General features: G+C 31.3%; 2 protein-coding genes and 1 non-coding gene across 7 annotated transcripts; 2 read left to right on the top strand and 1 right to left on the bottom strand.

Annotated features, from left to right (window-relative positions):
• The first annotated feature begins 2312 nt into the window (after positions 1-2312).
• LOC114179158 (protein LONGIFOLIA 2-like) lies at positions 2313-7727 on the top strand. Of its 4 annotated transcripts, none has more exons than XM_028065394.1 (7): positions 2313-2461; positions 2756-2835; positions 3016-3266; positions 3633-3703; positions 4034-6028; positions 6152-6302; positions 6876-7727. In XM_028065394.1, exons 3-7 carry the CDS (start codon positions 3122-3124, stop codon positions 7679-7681), a joined length of 3168 nt encoding a protein of 1055 aa, XP_027921195.1. In that variant the 5' UTR covers positions 2313-2461; positions 2756-2835; positions 3016-3121; the 3' UTR covers positions 7682-7727. The 4 variants fall into 4 exon arrangements, with proteins under 4 accessions (XP_027921195.1, XP_027921196.1, XP_027921193.1 ...); XM_028065395.1 differs by having other exon boundaries at positions 2313-2650; XM_028065392.1 differs by having other exon boundaries at positions 2313-2650; positions 2756-3266.
• Positions 7728-8400: 673 nt separating this feature from the next.
• On the top strand, positions 8401-8472 carry TRNAT-CGU. Its single transcript has one exon. It is a non-coding gene; the product is annotated as a tRNA-Thr (tRNA).
• Positions 8473-16690: 8218 nt separating this feature from the next.
• LOC114177125 (transcription factor TCP5) lies at positions 16691-18803 on the bottom strand. 2 transcript variants are annotated; one of them, XM_028062376.1, is made up of 2 exons: positions 18397-18803; positions 16691-18177 (listed from the first exon to the last, which is right to left on the bottom strand). In XM_028062376.1, exon 2 carries the CDS (start codon positions 18084-18086, stop codon positions 17022-17024), a length of 1065 nt encoding a protein of 354 aa, XP_027918177.1. In that variant the 5' UTR covers positions 18087-18177; positions 18397-18803; the 3' UTR covers positions 16691-17021. The 2 variants fall into 2 exon arrangements, with proteins under 2 accessions (XP_027918177.1, XP_027918176.1); XM_028062375.1 differs by having other exon boundaries at positions 18623-18803.
• Between the last annotated feature and the right edge of the window lie 3465 nt (positions 18804-22268).

The following is a 22268-nucleotide window of genomic DNA, read 5'->3' as shown; positions in this document are numbered from 1 at the left end:
AAAAGGAAACTAGACCGTTAAGAAAAGTATCCAAATCTTGTTTTACTTTGTTAGGAACTAGATTTTAAGTTTAATTTAATCTTATAAAATAATTTTATTCTAGTTGATATGGAATTTTTAACACATTTATTTTGTGACAAGACATATACATATGTGTGAGATTAGTCATTATTGATTAGTTTAATAGTAACTTGATAACACATGGAATAATAAACTCAGTCTACAAATTGTATTAGGATAGACTTTCACTAATAGTTAATAACATAAGAATAATAGATTCAATAACTTACAAATTTTATTAGAATATACTCTAACTCATGGTTTTGATATTATGTTTAATTTAATTTTACAAAATTAGTTTGTAAAGGAAGATTTTTACTAATTTATATATTGTAAATTAATTTTCTCTTGAGATGGAAAAAGATATTTGAGACCCTTGCAAGAGAAAAAGAAAATAATGTTGGACTTTCCCCTTGAGAAGGCAAACATGAGTAATTGCAGGTTTGGTTATAATTGTTTCCTTGGTTGAAGAGTGGGTGTGTAGAGTGTAGAGATGAGTATGGGTGGTGGAACAAGGTCTTACAAGAAAGGTAATAAATGTTTGGTGGAAGATGGGGTCGTTATGATTATGATAGGTTAGTTGGTGTTTATGGACGTGGGGTTCCATTCATCCTCTATCTTAATTTTTCTGTCACCATATTTATAATCACCGTCACTTTCAATTTCTCCACCCTACTCAATCAACTAGCACCGCAGATAAATCAATGCAATCTCTGTGATCATCTTCATTGCCTGCATGCACATGCCATTAACTCATTCAATGTGTTTGGAAATTCGATCAACTTGTACAATCAAGTCAAATCAACAAAACTCACATAAATCATCTTTTCTTGCTATCAAAAGTATTCTTTTTTAGTATTTTTTTTCCAAGTTATCCCTCATTGTTCACCTTATTTGATCACATAACAAGAGATCTATTTAGTGTGAGACAAAAGGACGCTAATTAATTCAAAGTCAAGGCTATTACCGTTTTGTGAACAAGCGACAATGAAGAAGTTAATTGTAAAACACTATATTAATCACTTTGTGTTAACTTATAAAAGTTGTCATTTATTGGAGTTGGTCAAACCAACTCTTGAATTGACACAAACACAAAAGAAATGTCCCGCACGTGCGGCACTTTCACTCCTTGCTTGGTGCAACCTCGGAGAAAAAGGGGTTTTAATTTTTTCTTCATGATTGGAAAACTAACCTTTTGTCGTTTGAAAGAATTGAGACTTCGCATTAAACAATATTTGCTGACATTATTAGAAAGAAAGTCCAAGCTTTAGATGTTGGGAATAAATTACTACGCCACAATATATTTAATGATTATGATTAAAATATTATTGTGGTTATTACATATCAGTTCCTTCACGTTAGCAGAATCCTACTAGCTCCATAATCAACTTAAAACATCACTCCCTTTTTAAGTCACTCACCTAACATTTTGTTGTTACGCTAAAACTCAATACCACAACTTCTTAGTTGGATACTTGTGAGTAATTTTATAAGAATTTTACAGTTAGTGGAGTGATATGTTTAATGAATCTCACTAAAATACAGCTTGATATTCCAAAACACCATTTGGTTTGAATTGAAGATCAAAGTTTTAATAGTATGATTTAGAAGAGTGATAAATACATTTTTAAGAAAATATCTTTATTGGTATCTTAGTCTAGATGTAAGATATAGCATTTAACTTTTTTTTTTCCATTGAAACATTTTTTTATGACATCAAATGTTTCTTAGAAATAGACTTTATGTGCTTTCACTAACGAATAAAATTACCAATATTGATATATGCAGGTGGAATGGTACATATTAGATCAGCAACAAACACAATATCAGAAAGTTTAATTTTTACATAATTGAACTAGTAAAAAACTCAACTATAGGACAAAATAATTTAAACGAATCGAAAAAATAGTTTTTTTAACGTGAAATTTTTTAGTTAAATTTGAATTTACTCTTTTCGACAAGCTCACATCAAGCTATTTAAGACTGGCGAAGTTAAAACACACAATTTGTTAAGAAACAATGTGTTATGAAATTAAACTCGTTTTATATTTTTAAAAAATGTATTTAGTTCAAACTCTTTAAATATATTTTTTTTTTACACAAATGGTCCCATAACCTAATTTGTCGGGGAAGAGAAACAAAAATGGCTAGTCGTATCTCAGTGTGGAGGACAAGTGAATTGACCCACTAAACTTTTCTCAATTTTGTTGTCTTTCTTACAATGAAAATGCTATATATAATATATAACCAAAACAAAAGACATGGACTTTCTGACCCAGCTCTGACCAGATTGGGTGCCCATTTGCACGATTCTGTAATTGTTCTCTCAGGAGAAACTTTAAGACAATCTTCTTGGATCTGCATAAATTCATTTGCACTGTATATTGGAACTTTCATTGAGGTGGTTCAAGCTACTGTGTGTGAATTTGTTCCACTGCGCTTTTTTTTTTTTCTGCAAATTTAAGGAGCATTGTCTCTTTTTTGTTGCCCGTTTCTTTATTTTTTGGTAAAACCAATACCCAAATGATATTACAAGTCCTAAAAAATTTTAGGAAAGACGGTACTGTCGGCAAAATTTCGTCTATATTTTGTAAGGAACCAAATCTATATTATTTGATGAAATCAACTAGAGAATATTTTGCATGAAATATTTACTGTGGCCCTGTAATTTGGAAATTGCATTGTTTATGTGTAGCTACGATGGAACTCAACCTCTTTGTGAATGCTGCATATGGAACTGCACAACATAGACGAGGAGACTTGCTGGATTGACTTGTAGGTGTCTTATCAACTGTGTCTGGACTAAAGTTTAGAGAGCAAAGGATTGATTTTTTAGATGATAAGGACTAAGGACCCTTTGAGCTGTCTGAATTACTGGATTCTGTGAATTACTGGATTCTGTGTTATACTAATTGTTGCTTAACTGACCCTGCATGCTTCGTTTGCACTTCGTAGTGTTGGGTAGATTTGGAGTACAAATCATTAAGCTTTTATGAAGATGGAGTAATTGTAATTGATTGTGGTAGTTGAGAGGTTGAGTTTAATTCGAGAAGAGGTAGATATGGCAGCAAAGTTCTTGCATTCTTTAGCAGATGACAACCCAGATTTAAAAAAGCAGATAGGATGCATGACTGGGATTTTCCAACTCTTTGATCGTCATCACATTATTTCCTCTCCCCATATTACCCGGAAGAGGCTTCATCCAGGTAATCCTTTGGTAGTTGCTAGTCACGTGTTTCTATAAATTTAGTTTATGTCATTGTGGCTTTCATAAGTTCATCATTTTTTTTTCTTTCTGTTTTCCTTTCATCGGTTTTATCACCAGTGCTGTTTCTTAATGGTTGATTTGTCACAAGGATATTAGTCTCATGTCGTAGTCCTAGGTTTCAACTCTTTTTTGTTTTGTTTGTGTTGGTCCCTTTGAAGTTCATTCCACTCTTTGTACATATTAGTAAATTAGGTCTGCATAAAATAATTAGCTCATGACCTTTGAACCACTCCGGGTTGGTTCTTGGCCTTGTTTATCTATTTCATTAGAGTGTTCAAATCTAACGTTTCTGTTTTCGTCTTAGGTAATTCCCTCTTCAATTATGCCAGTCTGGAAAGAGGTTCTAATATCATACACCAGCCGCAATCAACAGCTGTAAGAACCTTCCTTTACATGTTTCACAAATTATATACCGTTTTACGCTTCAAAATTTCTTGAATAATATTTTAATTTGAGGAATGGAAGTTATGCTACCAGATCAAAATTTGTACTATCTACTAGTGTCAGATGTAAAAAAAGCTGAGAATTGGTTGTTATCTTCCTGAAAATCGTTTCAGGATTTGCTGATTTTGTTTGTTTCTTCCTAATTTAGTGGCTTAAATTCTGTTTTTACCCTAGTCTGCAATGTGCTGAAACTACCATCTTATCTGAAGTGCGCCTAATTGAATGGAACTAAACTTCGGCCATTTGGTGAGTTTGTTGCAGGATATGAGGGATATGAGTAATAAGCATAAAATTTCAGCTGAATCTTCAAGAACCTCATTCTCTTCTTGTTCATCATCAATGTCCTCTTTGGACTATAAAGCTGAAGCAGATGCTCCCTTTGAAAGGATTGGTTTTCCTGAAACTCCTATGAGAGACCCAGTTATGAACCAAGCAAGTACCTCTCCCCATTTAGGATGTTCATCCCTTGATCTGAGGGATGTGGTGAAGGAGTGTATATATAGGGAAGCCAGAGGACTGTGCAAAGAAAGGGATTACCCTAGACAATTTCAGCTGTCTAAATCTGTCGATAGAAAGCAAACTCCTATTGATCTAAAGGAGTCACTGCGAGTCCTTGCTATACTTAGAGAAACACCTCGGCATTATGTTGAAGCTAAAGAACTTCCTAGATTATCAAATGAAGTAAAAGATGGACATTGGCATTCCATTTCAAAGGATGCTCCTCGGTTTTCTTATGATGGAAGAGCAACAAGTGAGATATCTTTTGACTCGAATGATACCTTGAAATGCCAACAAAAACTAAAAGAGCTTCCTAGACTTTCACTGGACAGTAGGGAAGGTTCATGGCGCGCAAACGGCTCTGATTCAAAACTCAGTAACCTCTCAAGAAATTTCAATGCAGGTGACTCCTCCACCTCAGTTGATGGCATTTCTAGTCTACAACAGCGTTCAGCATCACAGAGACGGCCACCTAGTATTGTAGCAAAGTTAATGGGCTTGGAAGCATTGCCAGAATCCTATGTGGTTAGTGATACCAAGTCAAGTTTGAGTGAAACTGACTCAACTCAAGGCAATGATCAGTTTGGGAAAAATGGATTCGTTACACCACTTCCGGTTGCTAATTTCCCTGAAGTCCCATTGAAAGAGAAAGAGATGACTTCTCCACGGTGGAAGAATCCTGATTTGGTTGTGAAACCAATATTGAATACAAGGTTTCCCATTGAACCTGCACCTTGGAAGCAGCAGGATGGGAACCAAATCTCTGAGAAACTAACATCCAGGGTCATAAAACCTACATCAAGAACACCAGATTCATTTCCTTCAGTTTATAGTGAGATTGAGAATAGATTAAAGGATCTTGAATTTAAACAATCTGGAAGGGATCTCAGAGCACTCAAACAGATATTGGAAACAATGCAAGTAAAGGGTCTGTTAGAGACCAGAAAAGAAGAACAAGCTTCAAATGTTGTTCGAAATAAAAGAGACTATGAACTAAAATCGACCTCAATTAAGCATTCTACGAGGCAGGAAACAGCCTGGGAATCCGATTCTACAATGGCTGTAGAGTCACCAATAGTGATCATGAAACCAGCAAAAATTGTTGAAAAAACTGGACCTTTTGCTTCTTCAGTCTTTCCAATTCATGAACTTTCTGATTCCCACAAACTTCAGAGTGGTGGTGTACATGAACATGGTAAAAAGGGGATACCTTCCAGTCAAATAGCAAAAGATCAATCTCCTAGAAACAGTCCCAAGGATACTTCTACCAGTTTTAGTGAAAAGAAAGCAAATAGTATCAAGACTATAAAATCAACACAATCCCTACCAAGGTCTACACAATTTCCAAAAGAAAATGGCCCAAGCTCAGTAAAGAGTTCAAGATCTGCTAGCCCAAGAATGCAACAAAAGAAGTCAGCATCGGAGAAGCAATCTTGCCTTCTTACCCCATCATCAGATTCAAATAATCCCAGAAGGCAGTTCTGTAAGCAGACAACAGACTCAGATTCTCCCAGTCAAAAACTGAGACCTAAAGTCCCTAATTCACATAGCAGTAATGACAGACTCAGTGAGACTAGCAATGAACTAAGAAGTTTAAGTAGCCAGTGGGATGAAGTATCTCTGCAATCAGACAGTATCTCTTTCGACTCAAAGATGGATATTGAAGTTACCAGCAATTTACAATCTGCTGAAGTTGTTGATAGCCAATGCCCATCTAGGAAGGCTGCTGAGCATTTGGTTTCAGGATCCATGCATAAGGTTAGAACTACGATGATCTCTTTTCATTCCATCTTTCTGATTAATTCAATGAGAAAATTAAAACTGTTAGGAGTAATATATTCCAATTATCAGTCGATATGTAATTTTTACTTAATTTTGCAGAAATCAACTATGAGGTGGGATGAGGATAAGTCAATAGCAGAACTTACAACACACGCCTCAGGTCATCCAAGTCTTGGATCAGTTGTCGATGTCTCAGTATACAAATTCGGTATGCCATCCCCAGTAAAGGATATATCCTATTCTCGTAAAGGTAATATTTTTGTCTTCCAAATCACAATAAAAAAACTGAGGTTTATAGTCAGATTAAAAAGACAAATTCTTGGCTTTGTCAGTCAGTTCATTCTCAAGATTGATTACAACTTTATGTTTAAAAGAGGTTTTAGTCGTTTTCTACCTGAAAAAGGCTACCTCATGTATTGAAAATCCTTTTTTTATGATGGATTGACCACAACTAGAGTTGACCATGCTTATATCCTACAAAGACGTCAAAGCAATTTGTCACATAAATATATATGATTATGATGCATAACTGTACTCCTTTGAGCCATTGATTTTTCTGCTTCGTAGCCATCCTTATTTAGTAACGTTAAAATGGTTTACATGTCAAATTTTTTCAAAGGCAACTGCGATGAGCATCACATTCAAGGTGCCTTAGGCTTTATGTTCTTCCTGGCATAGTCTTAATTTTCTGAAAAAATAGAAGCAAGTATTCACTAGAGAAAGAAATTTTAATGTGTATATTTCACATGTAATAGTCTAATATATAATTTGCAAGATTTGTTCGTTCCTATAGAATATTAACCTATAAGCTCACATTCTGCAGTTGAAAACGCTCAAGAGTCTAAAGAAAATTATCATACAGATCAGTGGAGCCCTGCAGAAGGCCTCTTCATTAACAATACAAGATATAGAGAGATCAACCACAAGAAATTGCAAAGCATAGGTCACCTTATTCAAAAGCTTAGACAGCTAAACTCTAGTCATGATGAAACTAGAATCGATTACATAGCTTCCCTTTGTGAAAATACAAACTCAGACCACAGATACATTGCTGAAATACTATTGGCTTCAGGTCTACTTCTGAGAGCTTTGAGTTCTGAGTTGCTAACATTTCAACATCACTCTTCAGGTCATCCCATTAACCCCGAGTTATTCCTTGTGTTGGAACAAACCAAGTTAAGTAGTTTGCTTTCAAAACAAGGGGGCAGCGATGAAAAAGTTGCTTACGGGAAGCTAAATACAGAGAAGTGGCACAGGAAACTCATCTTTGATACTGTGAATGAGATTCTTGGTACTAAGCTAGGCTCTTCTCGAGAGCCATGGTTCAAGCCTAGTGGACTTACAAGGAAATTCGTCACTGCACAAAAGCTTCTTAAAGAACTATGCTTTGAGATACAAAAACTTAAATATGTGAAACCAGATTGCAAAGATGAAGGGGATGATATGAAAAGTATGCTAGGGGAAGATGTGATGCGTCACTCAGAAAACTGGACAAGTTTCCCCGGTGAATTACCAGGAGTTGTGTTGGATGTTGAGAGACAGATATTTAAGGACTTAATTGATGAGTTTGTGATTGATGAATGTTTGCGAGTGACGTACAGTAGGCACAGCAAGCTATTTGGAAAGTAGTTCATTTCATCTGTTCATTTACAAATAATTTTTTTGTATCAACCCATGAAAGTTTAAGGCTTAAGAGCTTTGATTGTTTTTGCGAATCTGTGAAGCAAGTAACTTTAACACGGATTTACATCATAAGTATTCTCAAAAATTGATGGTGGAACTTGTGTGTCAGCTATAACTTTGGCCTTGATATTGAGTTTGTCTTCTGTAAGGCCAGAAAGTGGAGAAAAATATTATAAGTTTCAAACCTCAATGAAAATGGAGAAAACTACTAAGAGATGCCATGCACATGTCTCTTGAAGAATTCATATCCTAGGCCAACAAAAGGAAGTAATGTCCAACTCTTTTTTACTATAAAATCTGCTACATTCTTGTAGAAAGTAACTGATGTACCATATTCCGAGCCATGGAAATCAGAATACTGTTCCTGATTGCACTTGTTTGTCACATTCAATAGTCCATAGTCATCAATTCAAAGACATATATGCAAAATGTAGGCATAGAATAAACTTCACTGAATTTTGTACATAATGGTTAGAACTGAAAATAACTAATGCTGAAAGCTTTCTCCGGAGTTGAACGGTTAATGAAAACATAAAATTAATTAATGAAAAAGATAGGTAGTAGAGAAATTAGAAGATAATGGCTATAGACTGAGAAAGACAAATAAATCGATGTGCTTATGCTTTATTTGGTAAATATTTAATACAACTTTCACATATCAATCAGCCTCCGTAGCATAGTGGTAGTGCGTTCGCTTCGTAAGCGAAAGGTCGCGAGTTCGATCCTCGCCGGGGGCTTTTTTCCGTTGGTTTTTTATTTTTCTTACTTATTTTCCTTTTTCAATTTTTAATCAAATCACCGGTCCAATTCTCAACCTTATGCAGAAAAAAAATGTAAAACAACATGTTTTTTATTTAAAAAAATTTTAAAACACCAAATTAGTCCTGCGTGCACATTCATTTTGAAACTATTTTTATATTTTCAAAATCCTATTCTGAAATATAAAAAAAAAAAAGAAATACTCCAAATGATCATTTTAAGATATAAAAAATACATTTTGCAATAACTAAATTGTCAATGTTTTAAAAGTGGGATGTTTGAATGAGTTCATTAATCCAGAAACAAATTAAATATTCTAGACAATTTACAAATCACACTTTGTATTTGGTAACCAAGAACCGCCAATAAATAAATAAATAACAAAAAAAAAATGAAGTATTTAAAATCTCACTCGTTACTTGTTTAAATACATAAATAAAAACATGGGAAACTGAATACAGAATGGTTAACGGACTCGGAAAAAAGTTATTTGAGGTTTTATGTTTCGCCTTCTCTCTAAGAAAAAAATTGATATAATTTGAAGAAGAAAAGAAAGAATTGTTCATGAAAATCAACAATGAAAATTTGTTTGTAGGCAAAGAGTACTCTTCTTATCTGCATCCCTACAAACTGTATGCAACTTACTTAGGGATGGCAACGGGTCGAGTCGGGTACAGATAGTGCCTACTCGCAATTCGATCCGTAAAAAAAAACTCCATCCGCTATCCGCTCGTTTACTCGATGGGTATCTGCTTAAAAATTACCTGTGGGTATTTTCTAATTCCGCGGGTATTCGTGGATACCCGATACCCGCAAATATTTAAAAAAAAATATTTTATAAATTTTTTAATATAAAGTTATAAAAATAAAATATAAATTAAATTAAATTATAATTATAATTAAATTTGACATAATAAAATATACTGTTAATTTTAATTTTAATTAAATTTAACTTAATAAAATATAAATTAAATTTTAATTTTAATTTTTTGCGGGTAACAGTTACCTGCGGGTACGGATAGTATGATACTCGTACCCGACCCGTTTATAAGCAGATATTAAAATACCCGCTACCCATTATCCGCCGCGAATTTTATCCGCGGATATCCGCGAGTATTTTTGTCATCCCTAAACTTACCTATATGGAACTGTATGTAACTCTAAATGGATTATGGTCAATTTCTTAGACGGAAGAAGTATTTCAATGCTACACAAAAATAGTAAAACAAGAATATATATGCTTATAGTACTACAAAATCACATTTTTTCTGTTATATACACTTCATTTCTTTATTATCATTATTAATATATAATTATAATAATAAAAAGAAAAGTTAAACTTATTTATTCAGTTAAGATAAATTTATGTTTTGTTTGGAGTTTAAATGCATTGAAATAATATAGTTAAGATTAATCATTATATTTAAGGTGTGTTGTTGGTTTTAGAGTCTTTAATTCCTTCATAATTTTATTTTTAAAAGACATTTTTTGAATATCTGAAAGATAAATGTATATTCAAATTGTCTTTTTATCTTCTTAAAAATTATAAAATTATTACCAGACTATGTTTTTATTTCTGACAATTTATTTTATTTTAAAAAACAACTAATTAAATATGGTAACTGCTAATGAATAGACAATGATTAGAAATTAAATTTATATTTTCAGAACATAAATGAATTTCTAAGAAATTTTTTCCCTTTGAATAAAATTAAATGAATTATGCTTGAAATTTTTATTAATACAATTATAGTAGAATTTAATTTATATGCATTCTCAAACTATTATGGTTAATAGATGGTCATTATACGCATGATTTTTTGCAAGCTGAATTTGATTGAAATAAATAATAAGTTGGCAAACAGGTTTTCAAAGACTGCATTATTTCAAAATATAAATTATATAACACATTGTTTATAGTTTTTATAAACAATCGATGTTAGAAAAATACAGAACATTTGGTAAATAAATGCAGCTTTATACACGAAAATGAAGTTAGGTGCTTTTACCCAGTTCTAAACTGAGGAATTTTGTTATAGGAAAATACGTAAGTCTACATCTTGCTATTTAGAAGTGGTGTAAGAAAATTATATGAATTATAAAAAACTGATTTAAAATACTTTCATTTGTATGTTAGTCAAATCAACATCCAATGTAAAAGCAACATAGAATCCCATAAATATAACCAACAAGTTCCTTTGATACAGGATGACATGCAATTCAATGGAAACCACTGAAGATTTTATTTAAAGATTGTCCACCATATGTGAAGAAATTGAGAAAAATATACTTTGGTTGCATTGATGATATAGACATTGATGTATATTCTTATGCTTAATAAAACTGTCAAAATGGATTGGAACTTGCGGGCCAACTCGGTTCATCACGAGTTTGGACATGGTTGGGTTGAAATTTTTTTATAAATTTCAATACAGGTTGATTTTTGACCTGACTCACCTAGAACCCAGCTCACTCGTGTTTGAACCTATAAATAAAGGATTACATTAGTGTTTTTGGTTAAGTTGGAGTTTGCATTTGGATCAGATTAGGTTGTCTTTTTTAGTTAACACATAGATAGTTTGTATTTTTGTGATTTTAATTTGTATTTGGAATGTTTTGAAATTTATTTAGATTTTAATTAGAATTATAATTTAGTTTTGACTGAAAAAAAATAAAATAATTGTATGTTTTTTAATTAAGTGAGTCTGTGAGCCAACTCGTTTAACCCACCAACCCATAGTGGGTCAAACCGGATTCGGAATTTTTTTGACTCGCTAATAAATGAGCCAAGTTAGGTTGACTCACTAAATAATCAACTCGTGGTGGATCGACCAGATTGAGTTACTGTTTTGACAACTCTAGTGCTTAAAGCACATAGATATGTGGCTCTAAAAATCCTTTATCTTCTATTTGATAAAACAAATTCATAACTTTTGAAATATTTAAATATATTACATTTTAACTAATCTCACATTAAATTGTTTTATTTTTTAAATGTTTTATTTGAAAAAACTAATTCAAATTTAATGAATTTTAATTGTTTTTTCTGAATAAAATACTTCAATTATACCATCAAACAAAAAAGTATAATTAAAATTTAAATAATTATTAAAAATTTAGGAATATCAAAATTTATTATCGTTTATTTAATCTTTATTAATGTTATTTTCCGATCTAAGATTTTTTTAATTGATATTTTAAGATTTAGAATTTAGGATTTAGGTTTTAGGTTGTTATATTTTTTTTATATATATAATTGGAATGAGAATTGAGTTTGTAAAGATTTGTTTATTGTAAACACTACTTGAAATATGTATGACTTGGAGTTGGAGGTAATTAAATGAAAAATTGAGTTGGACTGGTAATGTGACTTTGTGAAACTTTAGGTTTGCCAATAACTTGACCTAAACTTAGTGATAGAGACAAACCATAATAAACATATCTTTTCTTTTTGTGCTTCTTAATTTTATTTAAAAATAAATAAATTGAAACATGGTTGTTTGACTAAACTAAAAAAAAATTATAAATGGTATTTGTTAAAAGATTTTTAAATTACAATTATTCTTGTGAATTTCCGTATAAAAAATGGTCATTTTACTTAAATATAAGAAAATTTCATCTACCAATCTTATTTAAGCATGGAAGTCATAACGACAAATACTAGGGTAATTTAGAAAATACATGTTTTATTTTATGAAATCAAGAATAATAAATAAATTTAACTAATCACTACTAAAAAAACTCATATTTCCTACCAATTTTGTTTTGAAAATTTTTTATAGGAAATACGTACAAATTTTGTTGTGAAAAAATATTTACAAAAAATTACTACCAATTTTTTTGCAAAATATTTTATATAAAACATTTTTGCAACAAATTTTGCAAAAAATACTTACGAATTTTATAATTTGATAGAAAATAAATATCCACGAAAGAATTACCTGTCAATTAAGATTTAAAAAAATGACAAAAAAATATATTTTTTTGAAAATTTCTTTAATAAATTTGTAAAAAAATTCTCATGTAATATAAGAATTTTTAACAGATAACATTCTTAATTAGTGTGAAATTAGTGATATCACTTGTATGCAAGTCTAGAGGCAGTAACTTGACCAAATATTTAAATTGTCATTATTATTAAGCAAGATGATATGATTAATTTCATAACTTCAACCATGTCTCAAAACTAAACCTATATATTCACTTGAGTGTACTAAGTTGAGGGAAATTCTCTAGAACTAATGAGTTGAAACTCAATTTTTCTTTCGAAAATTATTCAAAACATTAGAGTTAGCAGAAATGGTTTAGTGTTGCACAAATTAAACAATACAATCTGGAAACAAAAAATTATACAATCTGTAAGTTTTTTTTAGTAAATATAATAAAGTACAATATGAACATGTACTACTCTAATATATAAGAAAACGATTTGTAAAATTATAGTATGATAATTATGTAGGTCTGCACCAAGTATACGGACTTTCTTCATGATCAAAATTGAAACAAAACTTTGACCAAGTCCAAAGCTTTTATCATAGCTAAAATATTTTCTGATATTTCATTTTCACGTTATTTATATTTTTAGTGCTAACAAAATAATATAATAATATTTCATTTATAATTAATCAATTATTTAATCACATCAAGTTTTCTAATTTAATATTCAAACATTAAAATTAATTTCTTTGACAAAGAGTATAACATGTATGACTTAAATCATATTAATTACAATAACAATAATATTATTTATCTTGATCCATAACATAACCCTTTCAACAGAACTAGAAGGAACAAGGTTTCTCAGAATCAAAATATAGATTTACTAACATAACATGAGTTTTCTGGTGAAGAACACAGTTCATAATTTAGGTTTGTCTGTGTTTACTTTTTTACTTTTATGGAAGCTTTATGAGGGTGCAGTAATTAATTGCAAAGCTGAGCAAAGGTAATATATATATATAAAAGAATTAAGTGGAGGGTAATGCAGCACACCAAACTTCACATGGCAGTGATAAGTGGTGTAAGAAAAAAAAATCGCATATCCATAAATGTAACTGCTTCGTCTTTATTGCTTCCCATTTTCTTTGTTACTTTAAAAACCTTAGAATTGGGACCACCATGTAAATTTTTGGCTTTTTTCTTTGATGACACCTTTAAAGGAGCCTTTAAAAACCCAACTCGCTGCAACTACTGAGTCTCTTTAATTTTATCTTGGATCTTGTGATATATATTACTGTCTACTCTGCTTCACATTTCATGTTGCTTCCTTTTCATCATCAGAACAACTGCAGATTCCAAAACATTTTTCTCACTTTTTCACTTTCTGTGTTACAACCATGCTTCTATCACTTCCATGCCTTCATCAATATGCTGTTAAAGAGGCTACAAAGATGAACCAATATAGGATTTTCTATTTCCCCTCACTATATATATATATATATATATATATATATATATATATATATATACACACTTTTCTTTTCCCTCCTCTAATAACATCTTTATCTTCCTCTTAACTTTTTTTTCTTCACTTCATCATAATACATCTTAATTTTTTTGTTGTTGTTATTTTATACCATTTTAATAAATAGAGGACTATGATTTCTTCACTGCTTTTTGTCTCTATCAAAGCTGGGTGGTAAGCATGCATGGTTACTTGCATGCATGAGAGATTAACTTGTCCAGGAATGCAGTCATTGGACCAGGGCTTCAAAAGTTGTTTTTCTTGTCTCATTTCTTTTAGTATTTTTATCTTTAAAGTTAAAACTTAACGCTTTAATTTGAAGGTAAAGTTGTGTAATAGTTTTAAGAAACATACATTTTGAAGGTTATATTTTATTCTCAACAAATTATTTTAAGAGATTCTATGTTTTAATCATTTTTAATTCTCCCTGTGAAGAATCGAAAACAGTACTATTTTCATAGAAATATGAAAAGTTATTTAATATTTTACACTTATAAATTTTATGTTTATTTATTTGAAATTTAAAAATATATTGAGAAACAGTTAAATGAAACCAAACACCTTTTTAAATATACTAAAAAATTGTTATTACAATATTATTAGGAATATATAATTTTCAGAAATGAATGTGATTGATTGCATAAAATAAATAAGACTTTTTATTATAAATTTTCACATAAAGCATTCGTGTCCACAATACAATTAGTAGGCGATTTAATGTAAAACCTTGTTAAAATGTGGCATTTTAGAAGTGATTAATGCATATTATTTTTGTGGTTTTGAGTGCAGTTTGAGAAAACCTTAGCGTCCTTTTATTTCGTAAAAGAAAAGGCATTTGGCATACAAGTTGTTACAAGCACGTGCTTTTAATATCATAACTCCAAATAAGGTATACACTATTTAGCCTTTTCATTTGTTTCCATTTAGATAGTTAAAGAGAGAAAAAAAACATGCATCCAGTAACAATAACATATTTATTACAAACAAAAGAATTATATATATATATATATATATATATATATATATATATATATATATATATATATATATATATATATACACGTACGTACATGTATATGTATGTATGAAAAATGTGGAAACAAAATCTGACTTGATTTTACGTACGTAGCTCTTAATACTGTCAGAAATCGCGTACAGTTTCTCTAAAGAAACCAGTTTGCATCTTGTATGTATATGATGTAACCGATGAAATTAAACGCGTAAACTTAATGCGCATACACGCATATATTAATTTACATTGCTGCTTACTGTTTTTTTTTTTTGTTGGGATAAGATAACTACTTAATCTTCGTCTGTGCAACCGTATCAGTAGATGAAAAAAAATGTAAATGCACATTTTACTTTTATCAGCAAAAAGAATTTATAAATGTAAATATGTACTTGAGGTACATCAAGCCATAATATGAATAAATGCTTATATTTGGTCCGTAAATGTGTTATAAATAAATAAAAAAAATTAAAAAGGGTAGTTGTAGGTATGAATAATATAATGAAGATAAATCTACATTTATCTGTATGAAATGAAAAAGTGTATCCTCCTCCTTTAATATCTTTTCCCATTTCCTTCAATTAATGATAATTCCTTTGTTTATTCTTTTCTCTCCTCCATCACTCGTGTGGTTAGTAGAGTCATGAGAATTACAAGTTGTTTATAATTGTGTGTTGTTAGATTTTGCTTTTTGGCTGTAGATATTTTTGAAGCTATACTATAAATGATGAAACAGAAAACATAAAACCTTTCACGAGGTAATTATTATGGGTGTTAGGCGGAACCGTTGTCATCTTTTTGCATCATACACATGTCTTGGTTTCACTCAGCTTAAATCTGACATTCTGAAAATAGCAATTATGCAGAAAGCTTAAATATGAGTGCATGGATGTGTACTAGTGAGAGAACCGTTCTTGGGATTGCTTTCCCCGACTCCTTCAACAAAACTTCCTTGGTCAAATCGTGCGCAAAAAGCAACACATATTAGGAGAAAAAAGTTCAAGACCATTTGGAAAATCCCCATTACTCCTAAAGCTTCCATTTGAAACCAGAGGACAGCATGCAAGTGTGTGAAAGAGAGAGAGAGAGCACGTAAAGTTCAAACAGCAACAACAGTGTATATGCTGATCAAGCTATATCAATTATGTACGCATGTTGGTCTACTTCATAATTAATCAATTGTACTCTCTTCAAACAAACATTACAATTATCGAGTGCTGTGAAATTGTACCAGTTTAAGCTTCCTTTTGTACTCAAATGGGATCATAGCATTTTGAATAAAGCATAATATGTCAATGAAAGATGGAGTACAAGGCTACCCCACTTTCACGAGTTTTCTCTTATAGTACACTGGTTGCTTCACTCTTGTATATACATTACACCTTAATCTAACCAAGTAATCATTTTTCTAATCTCACTTTCAACATAATCATCAATTATCACTTATAACATGAGAGAGAATCCAATCTAATTAAGAGATTAAATCATCAGATAAGAAAGTCTCATGTCGAACTTTCTATTCTGCACAAGAAAACACTTGAGGCTGATCAGATAAAATATTTTACATTATGATTTTTTGTCCAAAGTTAAACCATTTTCATATACATGACTCACGGTTGTGTATATGGTGTCATGAACCAAAAATAGTTCAAGTTTAAACGAAAACACAGGAATACTTTTATAGTTTATGGCTTGAAGTCTAGGTAACAAAAGTCTAGCTATGATGAAAACGATCGTTATTTAGGGATTTAAACTAAAACATGCCAGCAAATTCATATGAAAGCCCCAACATATAAGGACAGGAGCACTATTTTAGAATGTTTTATTATACCTCGTATTCATAATGATTGATCAACAAGGTATCTAAAGGTTGCAACCACAAAGTTCAATTGAAATATAAATATTGTATATGTATAGCCAGCATTGCCATACTTACAAAACTAAGATTCACGGCTGAGTGGGAAAATTGAATTGATGTGCTTTAGCCTGTGGAATACTGATATGAGGAATGTCCTGGAAGGAGTAGTAGCCTTGGGACAGAAAGGTTATCTGAATCAAGAACGAGTAGTACCCTTACCTTGTTGGCTACGATGGTTGTTATCTGAATCAAGAAGCTTGGAACTCAATGTTGTTGGAAGGCGTCTAAGGGGTGAAGTGGTGGAATGAATAGATTGGATGAGAGGATGAGGCATCATGACTTGGGAACTTGAGCTAAAGATCTGAACATTGTTGGATTGTCTTGGATCGCTTTCCACTGAGTAAAAAGCAGATGGTGTAGCAGAAGGTGGACAAAAAAGTAATTGGGGACCAGATGAAAATTGCACACTACTGCCACTGCTTGGATGGGAAGGAAATAATTCATGGCTTCCAAGGTGGGATAAAGATAGAGTTGAAGGCTCAGAATGGTGATAGGAGTTATGTGTAATGCCATTGTTTGACAAACCACCAGGTAAATAAGAGCTATTAGTCCCATGGGGAAACACCTTACAATGAGATGAAGAAGATTCTTCTCTATTACGAGTACTACCACTACCACCAACAATTCCATTTTGATGATTCTCTAGTTCATTTGGTTTCGTCCAGAACTTGCCCTTCTGGGAGGCTGAGACACCTTCAGCTAACTCAGTACGGTTTTGAGAATCTAAATCCCAATACCTTGTTGACTTTGTGATGAGGTTTTGGTTTCCCCCAACACCATCATACAAGCTTCCAAGAGAGAAGTGAGAGGTAGCTGAGAGTGGGGTTTGTTGATGAAACTGAGCAAAACAGTGAGGAAATTGAAGTGGTGGGAGTTTATCAATATCAGATTTGGTGACTTCAAGCAACCAATCTACCACCTTGCTAGGTTGGTTCAGTCCAAGCTTGTCTTGAAGATCATACAACTGAATTGCTGTGGGCACAGACAGTCTAATCCTTCGGTCCCTCAGTCCCCTAATGGTGCAAACCTTGCTGTGCCTATCTTTTCCTCCCAAAGAACGAGACACTCGTACAATTCTTGGGTTTCTGAATGCTGACCATGATCTTGAGGACGACCCTGCCTTTGACAACTTCTCAATTTTAATGTTCTCGCCCTCTTCTTCGTTGCCTTCCTGAACTTTACTTGAACTTTCATTCATCATCTTTCTTATAATCTCATCATTCTCTTCTCGATAATATCATACAATAAGATCAACCTCTTCGATCTCATGCACTGCAACCGACTAACCCGATCTGATAAACAATGGGGAAAGGAACAAGTTATAATATCAGAAAACTTCCTTTTTTTCTTTTCTTATTGCAAAGTTTTTATATTCACAGCAAACTATACGTTTGTTGCTCACTTGACTGGGAAACACCCCAGAATAGATTAAAAAATCTGAGAGCCAAAATCATGTGTGAGAAAGAAACAACAAGGTAGTGTAAAAAGTTGAACACTGAAATCAGCTTTACCAATTCTACAAGAGCAGTGAAGTTATGGTGCTCCAAAATTAGGGCAAAGACAAGTCTAGTGACTGAATTGATAGTGTTATGAGAGTGAATCGAAGGCAGAAACATGAGTTTGGTGGAAAAATTGAGACATGCATGGTTAGGTTTTGAGAGAAGAAAAAGAAAAGAAAAAGATTAGAAGCATGAGGTGAAAGGTGATGTGAGTAGTGAGATAAGAAGATGAACTTACGTGAGAGAGGAAAGTTTAGATGGTATGTTGTAAGGTTTTGAGCATAGAAGAAATGGAGGAGAGTGCAGAAGTAGAAACTTCGTACAAGTCTTCAATGTTAACTAGTGGAGCAGATGACCTCAAGTTTCGACTTCAGCCTTTTTTTCTGCAAAGGAATAATAATGTTGCATCAAATTGAGAATTTTTGTAAAGAAAGGTTAGCATTTTACAGCATCATGTGGGTGTAAATGTCAAAAATAATAATAATAAGAAGAAGAATTATTTCACCTTCACCATCACCATGTGGCATCCATGTCAAGTGGCACGTCAACCATAGCTTCTCTTGACTTTCTCAATCTCTTTGCACCACATGCTCATCAACAATTAATATTACCCACTGCCTTAATTAATAATCACCATTAATCAAACTCAACTCTTAATTATTAGCTTAATTATTCAAAATTGGAGTCTAATTACATTACTTTTTTCAAACTGTTTATGGCTAGGTTACTCCTTTAAAATTACAAAATACAGAAAAATTTACACTTTCTGTGTCAATATTATTCTTTTTGAAGATGAATATCAGAGATTTATATCGTTTTTTAAATTAACTTGATGACTAAAATCGCCGTAGGATTAGTGGCCAAATAAGAATTTTCATTTATCATCCAAGTACTTTTCAAATAATTCGCTAAAATTTAAAATATATATATATATATATATATATATATATATAAAAGAGGTTTTTTTAGTTATTAATTATAGATAGCTTCAGTGTCGGACTAATTTAGGTTTGCCTGTGCCGGCTAGCCCAACAGGACTGACAATGAAAAGTTCCGAAAAATATATAATATTGTACCTTTATTAATCCATTTACTATTTTGAGTTCTATTTTAATAAAAATAAAGCATCAGCAACATTACATTTTATCCAAGAATTTCTTAAAATGTAGACATACCAAATATGGAGCTCTTAATTTGTATGGCCAATATTTTAAATGCAATTTACATATTATTTTTTTAGATATTCGTTATTTTTATTAAACTTACTCCGTTGATAAATGCCTTGTCATAGTTAAGAAAATAAACAAAATTGTGCATAAATTGTTAGGAAACTATATAATGTAGTTTTAATCGTGATCTTGCATTATAAATTTAAGTTCTCTCTTTTTGTTTTAATAGTAATTAAGGCGTTTTTAGTCATTTTTATTGTTTATGATACGTGACTTCCTTGTTATTTATGTATTATTTTTATATTTTGAAATGATTAATTGTTCCTCTTATGATAATTCTTGTTTGTGTTAAAGTTTATTTTTTGTCAAAACTTAAATTCTTAACTTATAAATTTAATTGTGAAAGTATTCTAGTTTAGATGGGTAAGGATTATTCTAACTTGGTATGTGTTCAATCTTTATACATGATAAAAAAAATTATAATTACATTTAAATTCCTCTTATTTATTTCAAATCATAATTACGTTCCCATAATTTAAAATTAATTCTTACAAAGAGTTTTTAAAAGATTTCCATTTTCCTATATTTAAATTACATTTTTTCACAATTTAATACAAATTTCTTATATTTTCTATTAAAATTTAAAATGGATATAAATACTTGCAAATTAAATAAAAAGTAGATTAGGGATGAAACTCAATGTTATATTACATATATAGGGAATAATTGTTAGTTTTTCTAAATTGAAATGCCAAGTGTTAGTTAGGTTGGGGAAGAGACCGTGAAGGGGGACAAATGTTTTGAATCTATGTTACAAATTACTTTGCTCCTATTTTCAGTCTTTTTCATGGCCAGTTAAGGTATACTCTTTTATTATAGTTAAGTTATTTAACTTTGTTCACATGTCCCTTTTTTAATTGAAGAAAAAATGGGACAAAGAATATAAAAAGGGATTATTTGAAAGAGAAAGATATAGTTTTAGAATTGTTGGTACATACGTACGTACATACATACATATATATATATATATATATATAAACGTATCCATGAGAAATAATGCATCTAAAGTTATAATAATGTCACGATTTATTTGCATTCAGCTATGAGCTATATACTATCTTTATACAACAATGTTATTCATTTTTATCTCTCCATGATATAGCACTGATCATATTTTATATTTTTCTCTTTTATCATTTTTAATCTCTTTTTTTGCTGTACAAAATTCTGCAGAAACAATTTATTATATACCTTCTTAGTTTCAGAAGAGATTTATGGCTTTTAAGAAAATGAATTCTGAAAAGTAAGAGACAAAATAAATAGTGCAGTTACTATAGAAGTGTATATATGAAGAAAGTAAAAATAAAAAATAAACCCTCACAGGTAAACTTTGAAAAGTTATGATGTATGTTGTTGGAGTCTGATCTGTTGTATTAGATGATATAGATTCATAGCTGTGCCATAGATGAGGGACCAAGTTAGCCTCATAAAAGCATCCACTCAACTTATAGCTGGAAAAAAAGAGAGGGACCACAGACATATGCCAGTGAGATTTGCACACAGCACAATTAGAATTCTGTATATATATGTGTATATATATATATATATATATATATATATATATATATATATATATATATATATATATATATATATATATATATATATATATATATATACATATGAGTCACATTGTAATAATTAGTTTCATTTTTGTTCTCTAATTATGCTACTTAGTTTCACAATATTAATTAATGTGTAAACTATAAGATTAATGGGTTTCTTTAGCTGATATGAACTTGCAGCACAGATGAACCAAAAACTAGAAGCATATGGTTCAGTAAATCAAGTAGTTTTGCCTACTATAGTATCTCTAAACCGTTTCCTAATTAGGGTTTTGTGTTGTGCATGTTGTTGTATGCTTATAAGAGTAATTGATGTGGATTACTTAGGGTTATAGAGAGAATATTTTGCTTTCAAAAAGACAATCACGCGTATATGTTTGTAGAGAAGATATGTGTATATGTAGAACCCCTAGCTAGCTAACTCTTGGGTGTTCTGTGTGGAAAGTCGAAAAAAGAAAAAACATAATGAATCTTCTTTCTAATGTTGTGTACTGAGGTTAGAGACAAGGAGTAAGAGCCTTCAGCTTTTCCCTTCAAAATATCCACAAAATAGGAATCTTGGCCTAAATTATTGAGGTGTTCATCATCAGGACACACTGCTACTGCCATTGTTGAGTACTGTTCAAAAGCTGAACCAATACTTTTAAACTCAAAACCCTAAGTGGGGTTAAGACCTTGTGAACCACATATATGTGAACCTTGCAGTAATAAGTAAGATGAAAATTTAATATTTCTGCAACCACCTTACAGGATATACATTAGTTTCAAAATCGATCAGATTTGAAATAAATAAATAAGAAATGCAAATGTTGCGGCAGGACACAAGAAAGAAACCCTAAAATTTCAATTCATTTGAGATAAAGATGGCCCATTCGAAGTATTCAGTTTTCGTTTGCAGAAAACAGAAAATGATGACTTCGAAGATTGTTGTCATTTTGTTTCTCTTTCTCAAGGGTTTTTTAGTTTTATGTGCCCAGCGTTATCCTTATGTCTGCAACCTATTGCAGAAAAAGTAATGAACTTAACAATAATAAGAGTTTATATAATCGATGATGATGATGATGCAATTATTTACCCTCAGTTCTTCTAA

The sequence above is a fragment of the Vigna unguiculata genome, chromosome 3 (genome assembly GCF_004118075.2).
Source record: "Vigna unguiculata cultivar IT97K-499-35 chromosome 3, ASM411807v1, whole genome shotgun sequence".
Lineage (NCBI taxonomy): Eukaryota > Viridiplantae > Streptophyta > Magnoliopsida > Fabales > Fabaceae > Vigna > Vigna unguiculata.
The sequence above is the reverse complement of the archived record's forward strand: the minus strand, read 5'-3'. Positions and strand labels throughout refer to the sequence as shown.